Below are 27641 nucleotides of genomic sequence, written 5' to 3' on the forward strand. Positions count from 1 at the left end.
ACACACTGACAGTAACACCAGTGCATTGTTTTCGCCAGCCGTGTAGCATTATGAAGTAGCCAGGTGGGGGCAGTATAATACTTTGCAATATTATAACATCTTTTGTTAGAACCATTAAAGGGATATGAAACTCAATTTTTTTCATGATTCAGATAGATCATGCAATTTTAAGCAACTTTCTAATGTACTCCTATTATCAATTTATCTTCGTTCTATTGGTATCTTTATTTGAAAAGCAGGAATCTAAGCTTAGGAGCCGGCCAATTTTTGGTTCAGACCTGGGTAGCGCTTGCTGATTGGTAGCTAAACTCCTGCTTTTTCGAATAAAAATACCAAGAGAACAATGAAAAATTGATTATAGAATTAAAAAGTCGCTTAAAATTGCATGCTCTGTCTAAGTAATAAAAGAAAAAAAAATTAGGTTTCATGTCCCTTTAAATACAGTAGAATCACATGACCAAGAAACATAATAAAGACAATGCAGTGGTAATCTCCTCTGAATTTCAAATAAACAGTAGATTTTTTTTTCTGACAAATTTGACATTTTCTTCCATTTTCCTGTCACCTATATCATGTGACAGCCATCAGAAAATCACAGAGTCGTATACGTATACGCTGTGAACTCTTGCACATGCTCAGTAGAAGCTAATTTCCTTCATGGTTCAGATAGAGCATGCAATTTAAAGAAAAACTTTCCAATTTACTTCCATTATCTAATTTTCTTAGTTCTTTTGGTATCCTTTGTTGAAAAAAATAACTAGGTAGGCTCAGGAGCTGGGAGCTAGCTGCTGATTGATAGCTGCACAGATATGCCTCTTGTCATTGGCTTACTGGTGTTTCCAACTAGCTCCCAGTAGTGAATTGCTGCTGCTTCAACAAAGGATAATAAGAGAATTAAGCAAAACTGATAACAGACGTAAATTGGAAAGTAGTTAAAAAATGTATGCTCTGATTCATGAAAGAAAAATTGTGGATTTCATGTCCCTTTAATATTGGCCTAAATCTTATCCAGTTGGTAAGTAACTTCAGCTGAAAGTTGTGCCCAATAAATAGATCATGGAGAGAACAATGGCTTGTACCCTCTGCAGGTTGTATTTATTGTTATTACATTAAAAGCATTATCAACTTTGAAAAGACAGAAAGCAACAGTGACCACTGTTCTAGGGAGTGTCTGCTTTTCATGACCCATGACCAGAGGCCACACCCATACTTCTAAATCTCCACCCATGAGGGACCTGATCCCTGAATCACAAACCCATGACTTTTTAGACCTCAGTCCTAAAACACAGGAGCAAAATAAGTTGGGTGGCATGTTTATTATCAATATGTGATTCTTGGAACATTTATGTGCAAATTTAATTTCAATGCATTATTGTCTATGTTCTAATATTGCAGTTTAACCTTTTTATATACTGGAAAAAAACATATCAAATGGTAAATTATACTGCTCCTTAAAAAAGAAAAAAAAGTTAATTGCAAGAAATCTCCACCCATGATTATCATTGTACAAGCATTTCTAGTTAAATACTTGTGCAATACCGCCCCCTGGTTGCTAGCAAGGACTGTAAATAATCTCAATCGTATTGGATCAGGATGATTTCAGTCCACCACGAGAAGTTAAGGAGCAGCTTTTTAACTTCCGTTTCAGGAGAAACGATGGGCGTAGAAAGCAGCATCCGGGGCTTAATAAATCTACCCCCTAAGTTAAAGTAACTTTTTATATTAAAAAAAGAAAATAATTGAGGCACACAACAAAACCGATGATGCTCTTAGTTTTAAAAATAAAGAAAAATGTGCAATTGATAAGGAATCTATAACAACTACCAGCAGAATAACTAACCACCCCATATGTCATAAACTATTAATTATTATTCAAGAAAAATCTCTAGCTCTGTTTATGATTAATTACAGAAGACAAACCACAGTCCAACAGTAATCTCATCTAAATATATAATTTAAGAGACTTTTTAATTGACTTGGTAGTTACACACTTATGTCAAGGATCTCTAACATAGGAATCCTTGACACAACATTGTTATTTGCACTTAAAGGGACATTCTACACCTTAATCATCTTAAAGTCTTACATGCCAAGCTTAGACCACTCGCATCACGATCTGGGCTGCATCTATGCACTCTGCTGAATAGCATTGACAGTTTGTTGGATCCAATTAGTGAGTGAGTCCTTTGTAACTAGTGAATCCTTTAATGCAGCCAAGATCATGATGTCATCAGTGGGCGGAGCTTGGCAGCCATTTCAAATTGACCAGAAACAATATTCATTTAAAAATAACTTTTTTACTGTTACTGCTGCTTGAGATTTTATATATATATATATATATATATATATATATATATATATATATATATATATATATATATATATATATTGCAAAAAAGAGAGCACTCCCACTCAAGTGGCATCTACCAGGGTGCAGGCAAATATAGGTATACAATTAAAAGAAGGCATGCACTCACTGGATTTGTGAATGTAAAGTGCTTTTATTGGCACATCAAAAAACAGGTAACATTTCAGGGATCAATCACCCCTTCATCAGAACAAGATGAAGGGGTGGTCTGATGAAGGGGTGATTGATCCCCGAAATGTTACCTGATATATAAACAGTAGACAATAGTACTGATTATTATGCTAGAAGGGGGTATAAATGAGGGAGAGTTTGTATGTGAAATAGCTGGTTTTGCTTTTTCACCCCTCTCCCCAGCTATAATTAGCATGTCAATACTTGTAAATAATATTAGCAGATGTGCTTTATTTGCAGGCTCAGGCCATTGCTATGGGCATGTCCTATAGAACAGCAGCTGATGTTTTTATGAACAAAATCACTTATTCCAAATGCAAAAATAAACACGAATGAACAATTTACAATGCGTTTAATACTCTGCAGTAGGCATAACTAGTAATTTTGAACACATAAAAGGGAAAACAATTTTTATAGTATAAAGTATCTTTAAATGAAGTCCTGAAAGCTTTCAGTAGGCATTAGAGTAATGCCTCAATGCCCAAGCTATGCCCTCATATAGTTAATAATAAAGAAATAGCGCAACTACTAAACTTATTTTTTCTTAATAAACAAATGGCTTTGCAATTTCCATTGTCTATAGCTTGAAATATATAAATATTTATTTCACAATTCCCAGCACAAATTTTGGTAATGTAAATGTTACCTACAGATTTTATTTTAGGGTTTGATAAATGAGTCACTTCATTTATGAAGAATTGATCCACTTAAATATATTGTATAGTTTTTATATGGAAAGACTAGTAAGCAATTTAAGCTTATAAACTAAATCTTTCCAGTACAAAAAAATAAAGAAGGAACTATAAACACACAAAGTACAGCTGTCTGTTTATTGTCAGTCTAGCTTACCTTTGATCAGTTTTTATGGGATATTGTATTCAAATATTTTCCATCACATGTAAAATATTTTTTGCATTACTGTATAGCTAAAGACTGGAAAAGGCTAATTCTCCGCATCTGTAAAGGGTTATTTATTTGGTTCATTATTTTGCACAAATGGAAAAATGGATATGTCACAAGATAGGCTTGACGTCTACTGGACCAATTGGGACAGCTGGCTTCAGTAAAAAAAACTTATGTTTTGGAACTCCCTTGTTTTAAAGGGACAGTCTAGTCAAACTTTCATGTTTCAGATAGTGCATGCGATTTTAAACTACTTTCCAATATGCTAACTTCTAAGCCCTTGAAGGCCACCTCTTAGCTGAATGCATTTGACAGTTTTTCACAGCCAGAGGGTGTTTGCTCATGTGTGCCATATAGATGACATTGTGCTCACGCCTGTGGAGGGCACTGAGTGGCTAAAATGCAAATCTGCCAAAAGAAATGAAATAAGGGGGCAGTCTGCAGAGGCTTAGCTACAAGGTAATCACAGGGGTAAAATGTATATTAATATAACTGTGTTGGTTATGCAAAACTTGGAAATGGGTTATAAAGGAATGATCTATCTTTTTAAACAATAACAACTCTGGAGTAGACTGTCCCTTTAACTTAGGGGTAATATCAAGAGCCTTTGGTTTACACTACCCCCCCCCCCCCCCACCACCACCATTTCTATTTTTCTCTTTAGTTTCTTCTCTTTTGTATTTTATATAGATGAAGAACATTTTATACAGATGAATGTCTATCTATATTCCCTACAATTCGAGCTTTGCTCACGGTTACAAACAGATTTCTTATACTTACCTATGGTGTCTCCATGTGTTGTTATGTTGTTCATATTTGGTTTGTGGAATTCTATAATATAATAATATTTTGTTAAACCAAGTGTTAAAGTTGCATTTTAGAGTTGTTGCATTTTGATTTTGGACTTGGACATTTGCATTTTATTATTGGTTCCAATAGACTTATTCTTGTTTACAATGTATTGTTTTGCATAAGAAGGTCCAGTATAACCTGTTTAAAGTAAAACTATGAAGAGGTTCAACTACTACATAGTATCTATCGCTAAAATTTTGACAATCTCAGTTCTCAAAGAAAACGCTGTTTTATTCAGTGCAGCAAACATCCAAAAAAAAATTAATATAATAATAATAATAATAATTGAAAAAATAATTGAAAAAACAAAGTAGTGTTATACATTTTGAAACTTTCGTTTCTATGGAACAATGGCATTTTTGAGTTCACACTTTGGCCACCTAAAACTCAAAGTAATTAAAGGGTTAAACCGCTGCACTTTCCCATTTTTATGTTAAGGAACAGTCAAGTCAAAATTAAACTTCCATGATTCAGATAGGGCATGCAATTTTAAACAAATTATCAATTTACTTTTATCATCAAATGTCCTTTGTTCTCTTGGTGTTCTTTGTTGAAGCTAAACCTAGGTAAGCTCAAACTGATTTCTAAGCCGCTAAATGCAGTCTCTTATGTCAGTGCATTATTATACAGTTTTTCCACAGTTAGACAATGCTAGTTCATGTGTGCCATATAGATAATATTGTGCTCACTCCAGTGGAGTTATTTATGAGTCAGCAACCAACAATCCCCTGCTAGCTCCCAGTAGTGCACTATTACTTCTAAGCATACGTACATATGCTTTTAACAAAACAGTTTTATATGTACATGTTCTCTCTCAAGTATGAAAATGTAACTGCCTTTTATGTCACTTTAAGTGAACAAATAGCTTACTCATAAACATGATTGTGTTTTTAATCCTATTTAAAACCTGCATTACTTCAGCAGAAAGCTCAGCAGTTCAGACGTCAGCACTTTCAGACAATGTTTTCAGTAAACAATTAACACGAATAAATGACAGATTAAGATAAATCACAGTATCTACACTTATTACAACCATTAAATTAAAATCCTGCGGCTGCTAAAATGCCATCTGTATTAGAGAACATTTTATAAACTATGGGGTCGATCAAAATCTATCTGCAATTTGCTCCTGAAATTTTGGTTTTCTGCCCGAATTGGTCAAGTCTCTTTGGAGATTGAGATGCAAAATGTACCCGCAGTCGCAAACGTCTTTTCAGCAGAAAAGCCCTGAAAAGGCCTTTAAAGGGACAGTCTAGTCAAAAATAAACTTTCATGATTCAGATAGGGCATTCCTTTTTAACAACTTTCCAAAAAACGCCTCTTATCTCAGTGCATTTTGACAGTTTTTCACAGTTAGACAGTGCTAGTTCATGTGTGCCATATAGATAACATTGTGCTAACTCCAGTGGAGGGAGTTATTTAGGAGTCAGCACTGAATGGCTGAAAGGCATGTCTGTCAAAAGAACTGAGATAAGGGGGCAGTCTGCAAAGGCTTAGATACAAGGTAATCACAGAGGTAAAAAGTATATTAATATAACAGTGTTGATTATGTAAAACTGGGGAATGGGTAATAAAGGTATTATCTATCTTTTTAAACAATACAAATTATGGAGTAGACTGTCCCTTTTAATGTGTTAATTACCTGTTTTAGGAATAGAAGCTGGAAGGTCACCTGAAATTGATTTATACAATATCCCATCCACACCTCTTATGGGTACAGTAATGGTGTACTCAAGTAACCAATTTGTTTAGAGGCAAGGAAAACACTTATTTACATGTGTGACTTTAAATGGGACAGTCAATTCAAAATTAAACTTTAATGATTCTTATAGCGCACAGCATTTTAAACAACTTTCTAATTAATTTCCATTGTCTTAATGTGCACAATCTTATTATATGCACACTTGCTGAGGCATCAGCTTCTACTGAGTATGTGCAAGATTCACAGTTTATATGTATATGCATTTTGTGATTGGCTGATGGCTGTCACATGATGAATTAGTAAGAAATCTGTTAGGAAAAAAAATCTGCTACTCTATTGAAATTCAAACTAAGTGCTTTTGCATTATATTTTTATTATGCATTTATTGTGTATACTATAATACTGTGTTTAATGGTCCTTTAACCTATTGCAATCTAAATACATCCTCAACACTGATTAACCATATCAATGCCATATGCATCTTGGCATGATGAGCATACCTCAATAGTCACATCAGGACCCCAACATCTACAAATGTCATGTTTTTATTAATATTTTAATAATTGATTTAAATTAACCCTCACAATCTTATGTTTTTCACTATCAGTACAGGTGTCTTCATAACCGCGTTTTAAAACACGATTACGCGATCGTAACTTTCATAGTAACTTATTGCAATCCGTTTCTATCCGCACCACTGGTAAACCATCTGAAAGCTTATTGTACATTGGCATAATAGGCAGACTGGGGACCATTTTTCTATCACTATGAGGTTACTTTAAAACTTTGACCAGAATTGTTTCTTTATTGTACGTCAAAGGACCGATTCCTTTTTGTCGTGATCTGAAAACAAGATGATGACTATATGTTTCTATAGAAAAGACTAATTTCCTCTTATACTGGATTTTAACATTTCTTAAATTGTAAAGCGTGAACTCACTTCAAACAAGACCTTCAAACAAGATTGCGCCTTCATGACAGGTCTTTATAGAGGACAATGCCTGCTAAGCCAAATACAGTCATGACAGTGGGTTTCAATGTTCTTGCGTCTACATTATTAACATGGTAAACTGGAAGGCACCGTCATGACCATCAGTTCAATAATGTATGTGCAAACTCTTTAAAAAGCACTGTTGTGACTGTGTTTAGACTGTTTAGAATGTCTTTATGGAAAGGGGACACATTTCAGTCAGAGACCAAGAAAAAAAAGGAAATTTGATGAGGAAGGTATTTGCCAAAAATATTGAGATAACATAACATATATCTATTAAGAGTACATATAAAAATGATGATCACTATATTATCTATGTACAAAAAAACAATATACAAAAATACTTGGCTAAATGTTTTGAGGTTTTAAACCACCAGGGTACTGCTAGTTCTAGACATAATTGGTTTAATATGATTGCGTAAAACAATAGTTTATCATCTTTAAAAATTTAGACATACAGCTCATGGGACCGTCTCCAAACAATCATATTATACAAAGTCATTTTGTGTTACGTTCTTGCTACACAATACAGACAATTCATTAAGACTTCAAAAGAGGAAATGCAAACATAATTAAGCTAAAGGTTTCATAACAATGTACAAGAAACATTTATTGTACCAACAGACGATCCAAACATACAAGCTATAACCCGAGGATATAGCCACAACTAAACATTGTCCCTGTGTTTCGTAATTGATCTACGTATACAACGGCACATGTTTTCAATTCACCTGAAAATGAAAAACATATTTTCTATTTCATAAATTATGCTAACAACATGATTTGAAGGGAAAAAAAGTTGACGTTTGAAGGACGTGGTTTTATTATGACTGATTTTACCAAGTGGACCAATTTTCAAAGGACAGTGTTATATTTTTCTCACAACCACTTATCATGGGTTCTAAAACTCGTGTATTTTGTCGTGATACAATAATATCTCTTTATTCTTGATCTGTTAAACAAAGAGACCATATGGTAAACACGCATCTCTTGCACGACTTCACTTGAGAATCCAGGGCACAGAGACTCCTTTTTCCGTATTAAAACCAATTTCAATTGATTTTAATCCAAAACAGTCTGGCTGCACATCACGGTGTCAGGAATTATCTGATTTAAGTCCAAGAACAAAACTAAATTATTTAGAATGCCGGCACACGCAATACTAGAAAAGCCTCTAAAAAGAACCATGTCATGTAGGAGATGTAAAGAAGGGATCTAATTAAAACTTTAGTTCAATAAACACAAATGTATTTATATATACACCTTTTATCTTCTCTAGAGAAAATTGTCATTATAGTCATTTTTACTTTATTTCGGACAAAGAGGGGCATTTTCCCCACCTCTGGACACCTATCCATAGGCATTAAAAGAATATTAGAAATGGAAAAAATGGGTGTTCCCATCCTAAATAAAAAATGTATTTTTGTTTTCATATTTCTGGAGGTTTATCTTTGTCTACAGTAGAACTGTGGTTGTCTTTATATCAGTTTGCATCTTTTGTAAGTTTTAACTGAATCTTTTTAGGTAACCAACAATTTTTAACCTATTTTTTTGTGTTTTAAAGGGAAATTTTTATGATTCACATACAGCATGTCATTTTAAACATCTTTCCAATTAACTGTTATCTCATTTGCTTTTTTCTCTTGCTATCCTTTGTTGAAAACAGGAACAGCAAAACACAGCTGAGAGATAGCTGCTGATTGGTGGCTGCACATATAAGCCTCTGGCTTAATTGTTCTGTTCAGCTAGCTCCCAGTAGTGCAATTGCAGTTCTTAAACAAAGATTACCAAAAGAACAAAAAAGTAAATTAGACAGTTGTTTAAAATTGTATGTTGTGTCTGGACCATGAAAGGAAAACATTTGTGTTTCATGTCACTTTAATAGGCATGTGTGATCAAATGTTTTAAGTTTAATGTCCCTTTAATGTGCACTTTTTTCCTATAACGGGACAATACCTTCTAAAATTTATTCTTAAAGGGACAGTAAAGGCAAAATTAAGCTTTCATGATTCAGATATAGCATGCATATTATCAAATTTGCTTTGTTCTCTTGGCATACTTTGTTGAAGAGCAGGTTTAGGAGGAGCAATAAAGTACTAGGAACTAGTTGATCACATCTGGAGAGAAAATGACAAGAGGCATTTGTGTGCATCCACCAATCACCAGCTAGCTCCCAGTAGTGCATTGCTGCTTCTGAGTCTACCAAGGTATGGTTTTCAACAAAGGATATCACAGAGAGAAAAATAAATGTAATCATATAATTACATTAAAAAGGCAATTAAAATTGCATGCACTATCTGAATCATAAAAGTTGATAATTGATCATTCTAACATTAAAATTAAAATATACACAATTGAAATGTATTTTTTTTTTTCACAGTGACAAGATTATTAGGGCAAACATTAAGAAAATAATAAGAAAAAACTAGAGAGCTAAAAATTTGCAAGCTGTTAGAGAAAGCACCATTACCTGTTAATACCATTACCAATGACCAGTATAAAGAGGCTTAGCCTTGCAACAGTAAAAGTAGTGCAACTCTAAACACAGCCAATATATATTAAAGCTCAGTACAGTTTAAACAATTAACAGGGTTGTCAACTCAGGATACCGCCTGATGCGCATTTCGCCGACAAACGGCTTTGACAAAGCCGTTTGTTGGCGAAATGCACATCAGGCGGTGTTTACAAGCAACCAATGTTTGCCCATAAACCGTGCATGAAAAAATCACTTCTGTAGATTAACTATATTTCAGTCTGAGATCTGTTTTATTACTACTAGATTGATAAAGCAAAAATACAAAGTCTGTTGAGAGAGTCTTGACCTGTTCCAGTTCAGTAGCAAGTTACACTATTCACTGTGCCGTTTAGATAGTTATCAATTGTTTTTGCAGTTTCTACTTTATAATGAAATCACATACAGAATCAAGCCCTTGGTACAGCATAGACACATATGATATGCATTAACAAACAAGCTCTCTAGGCAAATCATCTAAAGTTGACATTTTTGTTAAAAAAAAAATCAGTTTTCATTTTTCAGTTAAACGTTTTTTTTTCAATCTGCATTACAAAGATGCTGTGATCTCTTTCTATTTGAATAATGTATTGAGGATACAAAACATGGTTGATTTGTAATCTTGCACGGATCAATGTGTATGTCTGACTGTCTAACCAGGAAACACCAGGTATTTCTGAGTAGATATTTAAAGAAAAAGAAAAAAACTGAAATATGCTGTTTGTATAAGTATTCATATTTAATCAAGTCTCCTTTCGCAGCTTTAAGTCTAGTTTTTTCACATTGGCTGGGAGTAATGTGGTAATGATTGCACAATCGTCTTAACAGATTTGCTCATGTGGTTCAAGTTAGTTGGGTGGTGCTTGTGGACTGCAATTGTCAAATAGGATTAAAAGGACTTGACACACAATTCCTTTCTTTTATGATTTAGACAGAGCATGCAATTTAAAACAACGTTCCAATTTACTTATTTTATTATTTTTGCTTTGTTGTCTTGGTATCTTTTATTGAAGGAGAAACAATGCATTACTAGGAGCAAGCTGAACACATTGGTAAACCAATGACAAGAGGCATATGTGCAGCAACCAATCAGAAGCTAACACCCAGCTCCGTAGCCTACCCTGGTATCCTTTTCAACAAAGAATGCCAAGAGAACAAAGCAAATTAGATAATAAAATTACGTTGTAAATCATATGCTCTATGTGAATTATGAAAGAGAAATTTTAGGGTTTCATGCCCCTTTAAGATGAGGACTTTGACTGTGCCATAGTAGGATATTCACGTTTTTGCCTATTAGCCATTCCAAAGTTTACCATAAGGTGACATTTCTCCCAAGCTTCAGCTTTTTTACGCAGACTAAAGGGTTCCCCTGCATTATAGTCCTTTATTTTGCTTAATCTATTCTTCCTTCATTTTTTTATAAAATTCCCAGGCCCTGTTGATGTAAAGCCCCCCACAGCATACTGCTGGCACCACCATACGTCACTGTAGGGATAGTGTTTGTTGAGGTATGGGCAGCATATTTCTTGCACCACACACAGAGTTTTGAATTTTAGCCAAAAAGATATATCTTGGTCTTACTCAGATCACAAAACCTTTTCCCATATCTTAGCCAAGCCAAGTCAGTCTAATTTCATATGGCTGATTTTGAATAATGGCTTCTTTCTTGACACACTCCCATACAGGCCAGTTAGATGCAGAGCTCTTGAAATCGTTGACTGGTGCACATATACTTCATTGTATATCTACGTGGCTCATTTAAAATGGCAGATGGTCTCTTCTTGGCTTCCCCACAAGTCTTCTCCTTGCTTAATCTCTTGAGTTGAGGACAACTTTTTTTTTCTGCAATGTCTGTGTTACTTTGAAACCTGTGTATAGCTGGGGCAGTTTGAGTAATCTATCTCTTACTGCTGTAAAATGTCCTTTATTCCTCAATGTCTCAGCTTTCCTTTAGATCTGCAGCCTGATCAATGATCCTTATCCAGTGTGATACTTCCATCCAGAGAAACATCTCTTTAATTTAACATCTCACAAGTAGAGGCCAATTGTTAGATGATTGTTTTGTCATTAGGGCATTTTTTTTTCCAGCTGTGTAAACATGGGGATTCCAAAGCAGAGAGATTGAATATTTTTGCAAACTGAAAATGTTTGCATAATTGTTTAACATAAAAACAATTTCACCTTAAAGATTTGAGATTAAATGCTTTCAGATAAAGTATCACATAGATGTTCACTATTTATACTGATTTTCAGTAAAATGTGAGAAATGCTCTAGGGTCTAAATACTTTTGCAAGGCACTGTAAAATTAATTTGACCTCATCATCATAATTTTTTCTTCATTATTTTTAGCAAACAATTTATGAGGATATATTTCATGCACACGCCCTTGTGACATTGTAAACTAAGTCTTCTGCATACTTTGTAACTTTAACAGGAGTGAATGTGTAAGTGCTGTTAAGAGCTTGGCTTTCACTCCATTTAAAGTGCTGAATTAGTAAAGAAATATTTCCATGTGTACAATCTGTGAGGTCCAGTTTTATGCTCCATAACAGAGCAGAGCGTGGAATTTAAAAATGTATCTCTTTCCAGTCGTAATTTATTAGGTAAAAGGTTTGATGTCAATTAGAAAATGGCCTTCCCAGCTGGAAAATAAAGTTCACCATCAGAAACTATTTTTTTTGTTTTTTTATTACAAGTTTCTGATCTCCACAGCCAACTAAATACTTGAATCAAATACTTAAACTACTGGCTGAATATCCGTGTCTGATGAAACAGTTTGTAACTGTGAAACGCGTAGTATAGCTTTGTTGTAATAAATGAGAACGCAGTCTTAACATTAACATTCTACTGTTTATGGAATGTCTTTTGGATGCCTCTATGAATTTCTGAGGTCTTTGTTCTGGATGACAGCAATTGGGACTTTAGAATCATTTTTGAGAGCTTTTGCTCATTTATTTTAAGTGCAATTGCCTTTGGAAGTAGCAGATTCCTGTAGATCATACACTAAGGTTTATCCCCTTCTGCATTTTTGTTAGCCTTCCATTTAGGAACCGAGTGCTCAAAGTATATGGGAAGTAGGGATGGGCAAATGTTTTGCAAAATTCGAAAAAATGAAACTAATTTTAACACAATTGTTTCAAATTTTGAATGTATGTACAACATTCTAAAATTTGTTTAATGTAATGCTATCTTTAAATGTAATATTTGATTCAAATTTTTCTAATTTGAACATTGCATAATTTAAATTGAATGATGCAATATTTAAAATTTTATACATTTAAATTGATATATTTGTAATAGTATGTCTAATGCTTTCTTTAAATATAATATTACAATTATGCAATATTCAAAATAAAAAAAATTGAATCAATATATTTGTAAGTAGTATTTCTAATACTCAGTTTAACTGTAACATTCAAATTATGCAATATTCTCAATTGATAAGATTTGTACCAGTTTACTAAATTTCCTACCACATGAACTATTGAACTTCTGAATAGTATTGTTAAATTGAATGTTACAATCAAAATTTTTAATCTGGATATTCGATCTAAAATATGAACATTCAAAAAGGAAAGTAGCATTTGAAAATTAGAAATAACATTCAATTACGGATTAATGGAATTTTTTTGTAATATCAGCATTTGATTTTCCAAAACAAATATCCATAGGACTATTTTTTCTGCCAAGCAAATTACACTTTTACCACCTTCGTCCATCTCTAATAGGAAGCCTCACTTATTAATTGCGATCTGACACTACCTTAGAGAGAAACCCCATCTTAGTACGAAGGACCGTCTTATCAGCATGAGAAATAAGGTAAGGGAAATCACACTGCAGAGCCGAAAGTTCGGAAACTCTGCGAGCAGAGAAAATAGCAAGAAGAAGCAAAACCTTCCAAGATAGTAATTTAATATTAACAGAATGCATTGGCTCAAATGGAGTCTGCTGCAAAACTCTAAGAACAAGGTTAAGACTCCAAGGAGGAGCAACAGATTTAAACTCAGGCCTGATTCTGACCAAGGCCTGAACAATAGACTAAACATTTGGCAGAACTGCCAGACATTTATGCAAAAGAATAGACAAAGCAGAAATCTGACACTTTAAACTACTGACTGACAAACCCATCTCCAGGCCCTCCTGAAGAAAAGCCAAAATTTGAGGAACCCTTACTTTGTTCCAAGAAAAACCTTTTGAATCACACCAATAAAGGTATTTACACCATACCCTATGGTAAATTCTGTGAGTAACCGGTTTACGAGCCTGAAGCATAGTATCTATGACTTTCTCAGAGAAGCCACGTCTAGCCAAACTTAGACGTTCAATCTCCAAGCAGTCAGCTTCAGAGAAACCAGATTTAGATTTAGAAAGGGACCATGAAATAGAAGGTCCTTCCTGAAAGGTAACCTCCACGGCGGAAGAGATGACCGTCTCCAGATCCGCGAACCAGCTCCTGCGAGGCCATGCAGGAGCTATAAGAATCACAGAAGCTCTCTCCTGTTTGATGTGAGCAATTACTCATGGAAGCAACGCAAACAGAGGAAACAGGTATGCTAGATTGAAGCTCCAAGGAACCGCTAGAGATTCTACCAGAGTGGCTTGAGGATCTCTTGACCTTGAACTGTACTTTGGAAGCTTGGCATTTTGACGAGACACCATCAGATCCAACTCTGGAACCCCCCACCTGAGAGTTATCATTGTGGAAAACCTCTGGGTTGAGAGCCCACTCTCCGGGATAAAAAGTCTGCCTTCTTAGAAAATCCGCCTCCCAGTTGTCCACCCCTGGTATGTGGATGGCAGGAAGAAGGGAATTGTGAGACTCCGCCTACTGGAGAATGTGAGACACCTCCTTCATTGCCAAGGAACTCCGAGTTCCTCCCTGGTGACTGATGTAGGCCACCGATAAGATGTTTAGTGGAAGAAACGACTCCTCTGGAGTCCACAGACCCTGTGTCTTTAAGAAACACCAAACTGCTACCCAGCCTAACAGGCTGGCGTCTGTGGTCACAATCACCCAGGAAGGCCTCAGGAAGCATGTGCCCTGAGACAGATGGGCCTGTGAAACCCATCATGAGAGTTAGATTCTTGTTGGGGAATCCAAATTGATATTCTGTGAGAGATCTGAGTGGTCATCATTCCATTGACTGAGCACGCATAGCTGCAGAGGTTTCAGAGGGAACTGAACAAAAGGAATGATGTCCATGGAGGCAACCATCAGTCCAATCACCGCCATGCATTGAGCCCCAGATGGACGAATAGCAGACTGGAGAGACAGGCAAAAAACATGAAGCTTGGATTTTCTGACATCCGTCAGAAAGATCTTCATGGACAGGGAATCTATGATTGTTCCCAAGAAACAAACCCTTAACTGGAACAAGGGAACTCTTTCCTAGATTCATTTTCTACCTGTGGGAACATAGAATAGACAACAACATCTCGGTATGAGATCTTGCTAGATGAAAAGAGATAAGGCGCCACAGCAATACCCTGGGACCTCACCACTGCCAGAAGAGCCCCCAGAACCTTTGTAAAAATTCTGGTAGCTGTAGCAAGGCCAAAAGGAAGGGCAACAAACTGGAAATGTTTGTCCAGGAAGTCAAACCTTAGATACTGGTAATGATCCCTGTGAATATGAACATGAAGATACGCGTCCTTCAGATCTATGGTTGTCATGAACGGACCCGTTTGGACCAAAGGAAGAATAGAACGGATGGTCTCCATCTTGAAGTATGGAACCCTGAGGAATTGATTGATACACTTTAAGTCCAGAATGGGACAAAAAGTTCCCTCCTTCTTGGGAACTGCAAATAGATTTGAATAGGATTCTAGACCCTGTTCCTCTAGAGGAACTGGAACAATCACTCCCAGGGATGCTAAGTCCATTACGCAGTTTAAGAAGGTCTCTCTCTTTATCTGATTTGCAGATAACCTTGAAAGGTGGAACCTGCCCCTGGGAGGACAAGATTTGAATCCTATTCTGTAACCGTGGGATACTTTATCTATGGCCCAAGGATCTGGAATATCGCGTATCCAAGCCTGCTGAAAAAAAGAATGCCTGCCCCCCACTTGATCCACTACAGGATCGGGGATGGCCCCTTCATGTTGATTTAGAATCAAGGTAAGGCTTCTTAGCTTCCTTCCCCCTATTCCAAGGCTGACTGGACCTCCAAGAAGACTTGGATTGATCCAATTTGGAAGAGGAAGACTTCTGTCCCTTAGGTCTATTCTTTTTATCCTGAGGTAGGAAAGAACCCTTTCCACCTGTAATGTCAGAAATAATGTCTGCCAGACCTGGTCCAAACAAGGTTTTACCCTTATAAGGCAGAGATAAAAGTTTGGACTTGGATGTAACATCTGCAGACCAAGATTTGAACCAGAGAGCGCTGCAAGCTAAAACAGTAAAACCAGAAATCTTAGCACCCAACCTAAGAATTTGCATGTTGGCATCCCAAATAAAGGTATTGGCTAGCTTGAGAGCATTGATCCTGTCTTGGATCTCCTCTATAGTAGTCTCTTCTAGGATAAGATTAGATAAATAATCGCACCAATAAGATGCTGCCCCTGCAACTGTAGCAATACTACAGGTTGACACTGTAATCCCTGATGAATGTACATCTTCTTCAAAAAAGCCTCAAGCTTCCATGGGATCCTTGAAAGAACAACTATCTTCCATAGGAATAGTAGTTCTCTTAGCCAGAGTTCCCTCTACCTTGGGCACTGTGCGCCACGACTCACGAATAGAGTCAGCAACAGGAAACATCTTTTTAAAAACAGGGGACAGGGAAAAAGGAATGTCTGGTTTATCCCATTCCTGAGTTATAATATCTGCCATACGGTCTGGAACTGAAAATACTTCCACAGATGAGGGTACATCATATACTCTATTAAGCTTACTAGACCACTTTGGATTCTCTGCAACAGATTCGGATTCTTCCAAAGTAGCAAGAACCTCCTTTAAAAGTACTTGAAGGTGTTCTAACTTAAATCTGAAATTAATCTCCTCTGAATCTGCAGAATTTGTCACTACAGTAGCAGAATCTGACAATTCTCCATCAGAAGCCACTGAAGAATCATCCTCATCAGATAATTGAGACAAACTAACTAACACAGCGTTAGCAGAGTCAGCCATACTAACATCAACATGTTCAGATGTCCTCTTATATTTACCAGAAACCTTTGTAAAAGCTGATAAAGCTGCAGAAACAGCAGAAGTAATCTGTGCAAAGAAATCCCAAGGTAAAAAACACCCCTGGAGGTTGAGAAGAACTGCATGTAAATAAACTGTTAAACTGTGTGTATGAGAATGTTAGTGTGTGTAACTGTGTGGTTAGAGTGTGTGTGTGAGAGACCGTTAGTGTGTGTGACTGTGTGTTAGAGTGTTTGAGAGAGTGTGAGCATGTGTAAAAGTGTGTGTGTGTGAGAACGTTAGTGTGTGTTAGAGTGTGTGTGAGAGTGTGAGCATGGGTAAAGGTGTGTGTGTGACTGTGTGTGAAAGTCTGTGTGAGAGAGAGCGTTAGTGTGTGAGTTTGTGAGAGAGTGTGAGCATGTATAAAATTGTGAGTGAGTGAGAGAGTGTGTAAAAGTGTGAATATCTATGTGTGAGTGTGTGCCTATGTGCTATTATATATACTGTGCAACCGTAAACCAAGAGGACGGGAGAAGTAAATTGTAAAAAGTTTTTACAGCAGTGCATACTCTATCTGAATGCTGATAGTTGAATTTTGACTCCCAGTTAGCAGCTTAAACACATATGTGCAAGAGGAGGAGGTGAGCATGCCAGCATATTAATTGTGTTGGTATATACAGTAAAAACACTTACAAAACCGAGTACAGATACTTTTAATTCAAAAATCAATACCAAACAATGCTAGCCATTATCTAGGCTTTTTTTCTCTCATTAGACTCTCCACAGATGTTTGATCCATATTTACAGTTCATTCCAGTAAAAATAAATAACATTCTATCCATGCAGTGCAGAATAAATAGTTCCTGCCAAAAGGAGAACTAAAGAGTCTTTTTTTATATATATATATATATAAAAACATTCTTATATGTCAAAACAAGAGAAAGTTATGCTATAAAACCGAATACATAATTTAAAGACACAGTAAATGTAATTCCCTATAAAACTAAAAGCATGCAGTGTACTTTCGCTATTTTGCCTAACTTTCTATAAATGAAATCATGGTTTGTCCACTGCTCCCCGAGGGGCTGGAGTGCATGCTACAGAATTTAGTACTGTATCCCTGCAACATGCTACAGGAAGTTTGCTTGAGTGCAGAATATTGTTTATATCCATCCTAAATTGGCCACAGCAAAGGAGGTACTATAAGAATACTCCAAGGTCTTTTTAAAGGGCTATGGGCTTTAATAGAGTGGAAAATGTGCCAACAATATGACTACTAAAATGTTATTACAACATTTATATTTGTATACATCTATTTTACAATTCAACACTTAAAGGATCAGTACTTGACAAATATATTTTTTAAAAGCTAACTATAAGTGTTCTTATTTTTAGCAGTTAGTACTTACCTCCTTCCGTGTAGCTGGCAATCACTCTTCAACATTTTGTTTTCTTACTTGATGCGGCTATACCACCCTCGCTATTGAACGTAATGGTAGTACTCTCTCCTGTACTTAGGGTTGCCAGGTGTCCAGCATTTAACTGGACAGCCTGGTATTTTAGCAATAAAATGTATACGAAAATACCGGACACTTAAATGTCCAGTATTTTTAAAGTCACCAAAAAGGCAGCGAAATGTAAAGGGCCTCTATGTATTACAAATATAGCCCAACAAGTAGTAACACTGTACATGTTCTATTAAATGTTTTACAGCCAACTACAGGGGTGTTTTTACGATTGACTTATTTGTAAAAAAATAAACATGGTGGGATCAAGGGTGTCACAAATTAGCACACAAAGTACCTTAATCTCTTAATTCCAACCCATTGCTTGTGCCTTACGTATAATATAGGTTTAAATAACCCCACAAACTGGAAAATGCTAGTCAAACAAGCCTAATTACATACAGCACTGTTTCATCCTGTTTGGTAGCTCAACAGCTTTTAAGCTTTTGTAGTGACATAGTGTGACCTCACCTACCACCCATGCCATCATCTATAGGTTTTCCGGTATTTTATGAAGCACCGCTGGTAACCATACCTGTACTAGCTACTGCCATGCAGATGCCAAGGGGCAATCAACCCTTATAGTCAAAAGTGAGGTTGGTACAGCTAGAAACCATTATAGATAGTACCTTAATAAGAAGTTTTTTTTTACAAGCTGTGCGTTACATATATTCATATGCAGTAACTATATAAGCTATTGTTTACAGTCCCTTTAATTGCTAATATATACTATGTATATGCATATAATGACTATATCCCTTTTACAGTCACATTCCTATGTACAAATAGATACATAGCATTATGGAGTGACAGTCTTGTAACTGAATACTTGGCACATGCAAGCAACTTTCAAAAGATCAAAGGATATACAAGAAGGCTATTTTTACAGGAGATAAACTTGGAATTTGTACAAGGGAATCGAGAAGATTCTTTATGCTTAGTCTCTCAATCCAGAAAAACATTTTTACAAGCTGGAAACACTTAAATGGACAGGACCCCCCCAAAAAATGTTTAACGATTTGGATATAACATACAATTTTGAAATACTTTCCAATTTACTTCTACTATAGAATTTGCTTCAATCTATTGATATTTGCTGAAGGAACAACATTGCACTACTTAGCCAATCATAGACAAATGTTTCCAGGCACCAATCAGCAGCTAACGAGGAATATCAAGAGAACAAAAAATGAAAATAGAAGTGAATTTAAAAGTGTCTTAAAATGACATGCTCTATCTAAATTTTTAATTGAAAATTAAAAAATAATTGCAAAGGATTCTAAGTCTAATAAAATGTTCTTTAAGTACAAAAATAGCAAAAAAATCTAAGAAGGAATTTAGCACTGTTATAGACAAACCTCTACTCTTAATTTTTCAAGACTCATTATCCTTAGGCATGGTACACCAGGATTGGCGTAAAGCTGATTAGGTGCCACTATTCAAAAAGGGAAGCAGGGATGATCCAGGAAACTATTGACCAGTTAGTCTGACATCAATAGTGGGGAAGATATTTGAAGGGATTATAAAGGATTATATTGATGAGCACATTCGTGTAAACAAGATTGAGTTCAAATCAGCATGGTTTTATGAGAAATAGATTATGTCAAACTAATCTAATTAGATTCTATGAGGAAGGAAGTAAAATAGATAAAGGGGAATCAGTTGATGTGATATACTTAGATTTTGCAAAGGCATTTGATACAGTGCCACATGAGAGATTAATACATACAATTAAGGGACTGGGAATAGCTGAACATGTTAGCTCATGTTCAGCAATGAGTATAAGTGAATGGATCATACTCAGATTAGTGGAATCCCACAGGGATCAGTACTGGGCCCTGTTCTTTTTAATATTTTTATAAATTACTTGGAGTAAGGATTAAATAGCGACACCTCTATTTTTGCAGATGATAGTAAAGTCATTAGGTCATAGCAGGATGAACTTTCGTTACAAAGGGATCTGCAAAAATTAGAAGTATGGGCAGGTAAATGGAAAATGTGATTTAATACAGGAAAATGCAAGGTTCTACATTTTGGAAGTAAAAATAAGCAGGCAACGTATTATTTGAATTGGACAAGACTTAGCCAAACAGAGGAGGAAAGGGATTTGGGAGTAGTAATAGATAACAAGCTAAAGATGGGTGCACAATGCAGGACAGCGGCTACAAAGGCTAATAAGATACTAGCATGTATTAAAAGAGGCATTGATTCAAGGGAGGAAAGCATAATTCTGTCACTATATAAATCCCTGATAAGACCTCGCCTTGAGTATGGAGTGATGTTCTGGGGACCGATCGCAAAAAAAGATATTGCAGAACTAGAAAAAGTTCAGAGAAGGGCCACAAAGCTAATAAGGAGAGGCTAGCCAAACTGGGTCTGATTTCTTTAGAAAAAAGAGGTGACATGATTACTTTATATAATTATAGTCAAGGCCCATATACAGAGATGGCATAAACTCTGTTTATTCCAAGAAAATTGGTCACAATTTAAGGTTGGAGGAAAGGAATTTTAATTTCCTGCAACAGAAACTTTTTTTCACTGTAAGAGCAATAAAATTGTAGAACTTATTACCAAAGGAGGTAGTGAATGCCAATACCCTAGATACATTTAAAAATTGTTTGGATATATTACTGACTAGAAACAATATTCATGGATATGATTGCTAGTATTAAATGGGTCACCTTTTAGTGGGATTATTTAAGCTTAACTGGAGCTTTTTGTAAGTATTTTAGATTTGTATAGGTTGAACTCGATGGACTTCGGTCTTTTTTTCAACCTCATCTACTATGTTACTATGTTTATGTGTGAATCATGCGAGTTTAATTTTGACTTTCTTGTCTCTTTAACCAAAATATGTCGTAGGGAAACATACAGTAAACTACTTACAAATGTCTGATGTATGAAAATAATGTGAGACTTAAAGGGACAGTGTATTGTAAAATAGTTTTTCCCTTAATGTGTTTCCAATGAATTGTTATTCCAGAAGCAGAGTATCAAATCTATGAAAAAATGCTCATTTAGGTTAATTTTTTTAAATTTAATGATTATTTTTTTTATACATGGTCAATTAAAATGGGCTGAACTTGCAGGGATATCAGATTTCTTTATTTTATCACTTTATGTACACACAAATTCTTAATTATCTTATATCTGTCTGTAAACAAAACTTAAATACTTAGAGAGAACAACTGAAAATTAATATTACTTATCTCTCATACTCCCACTTGTAGTTTAAACTCTTTTGCTAGCTTTATTTACATAGCTTTTCTGTAATGAATTTTCAGTATAGATGGGAATACAAAAGGCAAAATCAGTTATTTTAAATGCCAAAATAAAGGTAACATTTGTAAACAATCTCATATAGTCCAGGAGGTAAAATGGATAATAGGGAACAAATTAATATGGGTACAGTGTCCCTTTAATTACAACTACTACACTTATATTTTAGTGTATGTTTCATTTTGCTACCAAATCAATAAATAAAAACTGTATTTATTAGGGGTGCATTATTGCTCAAGCATGTTAGGTATGCTTAGCCTGGGAGAATTTAAAGGTGCAGCAAATGCTTTGTGGTATGCCACCTTGCAGACTCTCTCATTTTGTTTCTATGGTGACCAGCCCATGTCACATGATTCACTACACATACCCTGGTGGTCTTGCACCCCTGCCCTTTTAACATACCATAATATTACCCTCTGGTCAGCCATTTCCTTTTATGGGTCAGGAAGAGTTTAATAATTTCATGCATGAGTGGAATTTTGAGTAATGTTACTCAGAAAGTTATTATAGCACAGAAAAGTCATAAAATGATAAATCTACACTGGAGATTGGGGAATCAACAAATTAAAAAAAAAACTCAGGAGCAAAGCAGTTTGGATATGAAAAAAAGACTTGGAAGAATTTGAGTCCAAAGTTATAAACTAGAGGACGTAGGTTCTAGAGCACTGGTTTCCAAAGTGTGAGGTGGGCCTCCCCAGGGGGAGAATGTAAGGTGGTGCACAGGAACACTGACACTTTGAACTAATCCTATGGAAACCACAAGTAGCAGCTGATTTGGTAAAACACAGTGGGACGACAATGTAATAAGGTGTAATAAGGCAAATGACAGGATGTAGGTGGAAGAAAGGAGCTGAGGTCAAAATCGCTCAGAGACCGCATTGTATTTGTTGTCTTGTATTTAACACAGGAGTAACAAAGTGCAAATTGAAACGTGAGTGAAGCTCTTTTGGTTGAGCAGAATCAGCTCTTGAGAGCTGTGTGTGAACCCTGGGTCAGAGGTAAATCCCCCAAATGTAAACTAAGAATAAATATTACAAATGTCTTTAAAGAAAAAAAATTAACATCTATTATGGGGGTAGGCAATGTCTTGTAAATTTTGTTAGAGAGTAGGCCCACTGCCTACGACTTTGAAAACCCCTGTTCTAAAGTAATTTGTGGATGCACTATTTTAGAGAAAGTGTGGTAGCTACAAACACAGCAAGGCAATTAAAAAATGCCTAATTATATATATATATATATATATACACATATATATATATATATTGTTGCAAAAAGTATAAAAAACTATGGGCTCTAAGGCTCATAGTAAGATCCCTGTATCCGGCACCAGAGTTTGTGGTTATATCTCACTAACTAGTAATTCATCAGAAAAGTGGTTTACCCTGTTAATTCCCAAATAACTGTGATCACAAAATGTAATAAGTATTTTTACTCCAGAAAACCTATCATACACAGAAAAATAGATTTAAACAGTGCACATATGATTAGATTACTGCCAACAGAACCTAAAGGAATATATATATAAAATAATTAATTATCGAACGTGGGCTCACTTTACAGCTAATAGTATCTTGAAATCTGAAACATTATGACAGTTCTATTGTTTGAAAAACAGTTCCTTATTTGTTTCAAAATGATTTACAGCTGTATCCAAAACTGAATCCAACAGCTATATCCAATTCCATGAATCCAGCAATAAATATAAAGTCACTTTAATATATTTGGGGCACTTGTAAAACGTCCATGACTTAGCAGATTATGAGGGGGACTTATCGCTCATGGAATCTGTGAAACTTGACTATGTGCAGTAGTTACTTCTTTCAATAGTGTAAGTTCATCAACAACAATATATGCTGCAGTTAAGAGTACGTGACACCCCAAGGGATTATGGCCGAACTCTTTGAGAACGTCTACCTCGCTAGGTTATCAATTGAACTCCATTACAGCTATCTCTTTTAAATTTACCTTGATTGTAGTTTGTGCAATCTCAGCTCACCTTTCTCCCCTTTGGGGAATATTACACTTGACGATCTTGTATTACCTCTATTGCAAGGTGTTTTTCCGATCCTACCCTGAGCGTGCCTTTTTCTGCTCCACTGTTTTAGGTCCGGTTCAGCGTGTAGAGCCACTATATTTTGTTTATGGTGTGAGTGTGTGTAGGGCAGTGTGCATGTGTAGTGCAGTGTGTGTATTTGTAGTGGGACTCAAAAAGCGATGCCTCCCCAAATATCTGCCTCCCTAGGCAAGTGCCTTGTTTGCCTAGGCCATTATACACCACTGCCATTCAGCTCTGACAAAATAACATTAGTGGTGTGGAGTAGGAAAAGTCTGTCCACTCCGTAACTAAGGCTATTGAGACCCCCCCCTCCCAACATTCCACTTGGAATGTTCAGCTTTTTCTGAATTAATAGATAAGGCTGTGGGCAGAAGCAGAGAACAATGGCTGTACCTAAGAAAATCATATGCTACAGAGTGCAAGGAATATTAATTCAGCGCTGCCGGTTACATTTGAGAAAACACACTGTAGATTGTCATTACAAGAACTCACTTCCCTCCATGAAATCTAAAGTGATGGATTCATTTTCCATGAGCAACAGCTTGTGCACTCAGTACTCTAAACAAGCTTGATTGCTAAATGAAAGAAAGAAAAGCAAATATCCCCAAGAACTGAGACATACTTTGGCATGGCTTTTAGCAGAATGACCTTAAACCTTTTGTCTGACTGCATAGAACAGATGTACAGCTTTTACACAAGACAATTCTTTCTCTACAAGATCACTTTTAGCCTTGCCTATGAAAAGATTTATGATCAAGTCATATTAGGACAAAGGGTTGTGCAAGTTGAAAATGTTAATTTAACATATTAAAATATATAAATTATTGTCAAAAACAAAGAAATGTTCTCAGGTTGCTATATGGGAAAGGCAAATATATCTTAAAGGGACATGACACTTTTTTCTTTTCTTTTATAATTGAGATAGAGAATACCATTTTAAACAACTTTCCAATTTACTTCTATTGTCACATTTGCTTCATTCTCTTGGTATCTTTTGTTGAAGAAGCAGCAATGCACTATTGGGAGCTAGCTGAACACATCAAGTGAGCTAAAGAAAAAGAGACATACATGTACAGTTACCAATCAGCAGCTAGCTCCCAGAAGTGCATTGCTGTTCTTGAGCCTGCTTTTCAACAAAAGATACTAACAAAATTAAAGGGACACTCAAAATTAAAGTTTAATTATTCAGATAGAGTATGCAATTTTAAACAACTTTCCAATTTACTTTCATTAACAAAATGTGCACAGTATTTTATATTTAAACTTTTTGAGTCACCAGCTCTTACTGAGCATGTGCAAGAATAAGTGTGTATGCATTTGTGAATGGCTGATAGCTGTCACATGGTAGGTGGATGCATTTGTGATTGGCTGATGGCTGTCACATGGTACAGGGGGAGTGGAAAAAGACATAAGTTTTAAAATTGTCAGAAATAAAAATCTCATTTTATATACTCATTTGAAGATCAGACTAAGTGCTATTGAATTGTCTTGTTATCTTACATTTGCTGATTATGCAAATCTACAGTGTTGACTGGTTCTTTAAAGGGACAGTATACACTCATTTTCATATAACTGCATGTAATAGACACTACTATAAAGAATAAGATGCACAGATACTGATATAAAAATCCAGTATAAAACTGTTTAAAAACGTACTTAGAAGCTTTCAGTTTAGCTCTATTGAAAAGGCAGTTGGAAAGCCCACTGCAAGTGGGAAATAAGACACTCCCCCCTCCCCCTTCTTTTGCATATGAAAAGACCCTTTACACAAACAGGAGCAAGCTGGAGAAGGTAGCTGACGGTATTCAAATAAAACTTTGGGGCTTGGTTAGGAGTCTGAAAATCAGAGCAATGATATTTAAAAATAAGCAAAATTATAAATTTTTAAAAAAAACAAACTTTATGGGCTTTATAAATAGATCATATACAAAACATTTATGCAAAGAAAAAATGAGTGTATAATGGCCCTTTAAGCAAATAAGATAATGGAAGTAAATTGGAAAGTTGTATAAAACTGAGTGTTCTATCTGAATCATGAAAGGAAAAGATGTTGGTTTCATGTCCCTTTAAACGTACTCAACTTTTTGCATTTCAAATATAGTTGTTAAAAAAAAACAAACAGCAGATTTATATAGTAACACGAAACACAGATTACTCTCACAAACAGACAACAACATAAAAAAATCTAACTGCATATATTAAAAATAAACCATTTCATTACATATTAGAAAAGGGTGTGTCTGTTACCATCTGGCACATGCACGTTTGGTCACTGGCATTCACTGCACATAGGGGCTGCCAACAGTGACTGCACTGTAACAAATTACCCCCTGTGCCAAACAGCACCTCAAGGTGGTAATCAAGCTTGTAACATAGTCATAGTTGGAAGTTAGGACTTACATTTTTGCAGTGTATTTTCATAATTTATTTTGCCCCTCTTTCATTTAAGTTAGCTCTGAAAATTTTGGATTTTCTAAGTGTCAGAACTTGAAATGCACCCTGCAGATTTCTCAAGGTTAACCCCACTACATCTCTATCCCTTATTAGCTTTGAATTATAACAATTGCAACACAATGCATTATTACTTTAGCTACCCTTGTTGTCTGCAGACTCACGCCCAGATTGGCTCTCCCGAATAAGGCAAATGGTGGAGTTTGGCTATTTTTTTTACATTAATTCTAAGGTTCTTATGATACTTTACAGATCACTTGTTAGGACTTATCTTGAGTATTGTGTGCAGTTCTGGAGGTCATTTTTACATTAATTGTAAGGTTCTTATGCTACTTTACAGATGCCTCATCTTGAGTATTGTGCAGTTCTGCAGGCCATGTCTCCAAGAGGATATAAACAGACCTTCTAACTATCCCTATTCCAACCATTCCTATTTGAGTAGGGCCAGTCCCTAATTCTGAGTTCTGTTCCTCTGAGACAGCCATACGTTCCGATTTGCAGAATTTCCCTTAGTCCTGCCCATAGACCTCCCAGACACACATATAAACCCCCCAGACATGCCTACTGGCTGACCAGATATACCATTATACAGCCCCATATACAAGTGACCCAGCCCCCTCTAGGCACAGCCCCACCCACAAAATGCCAATGTCTCCCTCAATCCTTTTGAGTCCCTAATACCGAGCTACAAAAGTTGAGAGGCATGAATAAATAAACTGAAATCTGTTCAAAGTTGGACTACTAAAATGTTACATGGTTTACAAAATAAAAAAATACAAAGAAAGTCTCAATTAACTAAATATATAGAGCTTAGAGGATAGAAGAGAAAAAGTGATATTATAGAAACTAACTAATGCATGTATGGTGCAAATATGATTACAATTGTAACTGATAGGCACTTATGACTTATTCCCCTTTTATATAATGAGTAAGGACTACAAAGCTAACAGAAATAGACACCAAAATGAGTGACTACTCCATAGACAGCTGCCTCTTTTACACACAGGTCTAATACTCTCATGGATTTTATTGCATTCAGGTTTTCTTTTGTTGGCGTAAAATCCACCCTGAACTAAAGCAGTTCCTTTAATGAGAAGCAAAGAGATAGTCTATCAACACTGAGTGCAGTCAATGTATATTTACTAATGTTACATTTTTCTTTCATGATTCAGATAGAGCATGCAATTTCAAGCAACTTTCTAATTTTCTCTTATTATCAAATTTTATTTGTTCTCTTGAAATCTTTAGTTAAAAAGCAGGAATGTAAAGCTTAGTTGACGGCCTATTTTAGGTTCAGCACCCTGGATAGCGCTTGATTATGTAGCCACCAATAAAGCAAGCGTAAAACCCAGGTTCTGAACCAAAAAATGGGTCGACTCCTAAGCTTTACATTCCTGCTTTTTAAATAAAGATAGCAAGAGAACGAAGAAAAATTGATAATAGGAGTAAATTAGAAAGTTGCTTAAAATCGCATGCTCTATCTGAATCATGAAAGAAAAAAAAAATGTGTTTTTAGTATCCCTTTAAGGTGTGAAGAAACTGTAGTGATTGGGACTTTCTTTTCTAATACTATATTGTTATCACTTTCTACTTTTGGTTTAAATGTATCATATACTTTGAATATTGAAAATGCTCTTGGATTAAAGCCTAAACAATCAGGGTACCATTATGACTATGAGTAAAGTCAATGTAACCATCTAGTAAATTGTAGTGAATGTCACACC

General features: G+C 35.7%; 1 protein-coding gene across 3 annotated transcripts in view; it reads right to left on the reverse strand.

Annotated features, from left to right (window-relative positions):
• The window catches only part of PRICKLE2 (prickle planar cell polarity protein 2), a 372653-nt gene that overhangs the window by 6307 nt on the left and 338705 nt on the right, over nt 1–27641 (reverse strand). For 2 of the 3 annotated variants that reach the window (XM_053721002.1, XM_053721001.1), the window contains exon 8: nt 4223–4273. The exons of the other annotated variant lie outside the window; for it this stretch is intronic. In XM_053721002.1, coding sequence (XP_053576977.1) covers nt 4223–4273 — 51 coding nt within the window. The remainder of the gene's footprint in view (nt 1–4222; nt 4274–27641) is intronic. 3 annotated transcript variants of the gene reach the window in all.

The sequence above is a fragment of the Bombina bombina genome, chromosome 7, assembly GCF_027579735.1.
Source record: "Bombina bombina isolate aBomBom1 chromosome 7, aBomBom1.pri, whole genome shotgun sequence".
Lineage (NCBI taxonomy): Eukaryota > Metazoa > Chordata > Amphibia > Anura > Bombinatoridae > Bombina > Bombina bombina.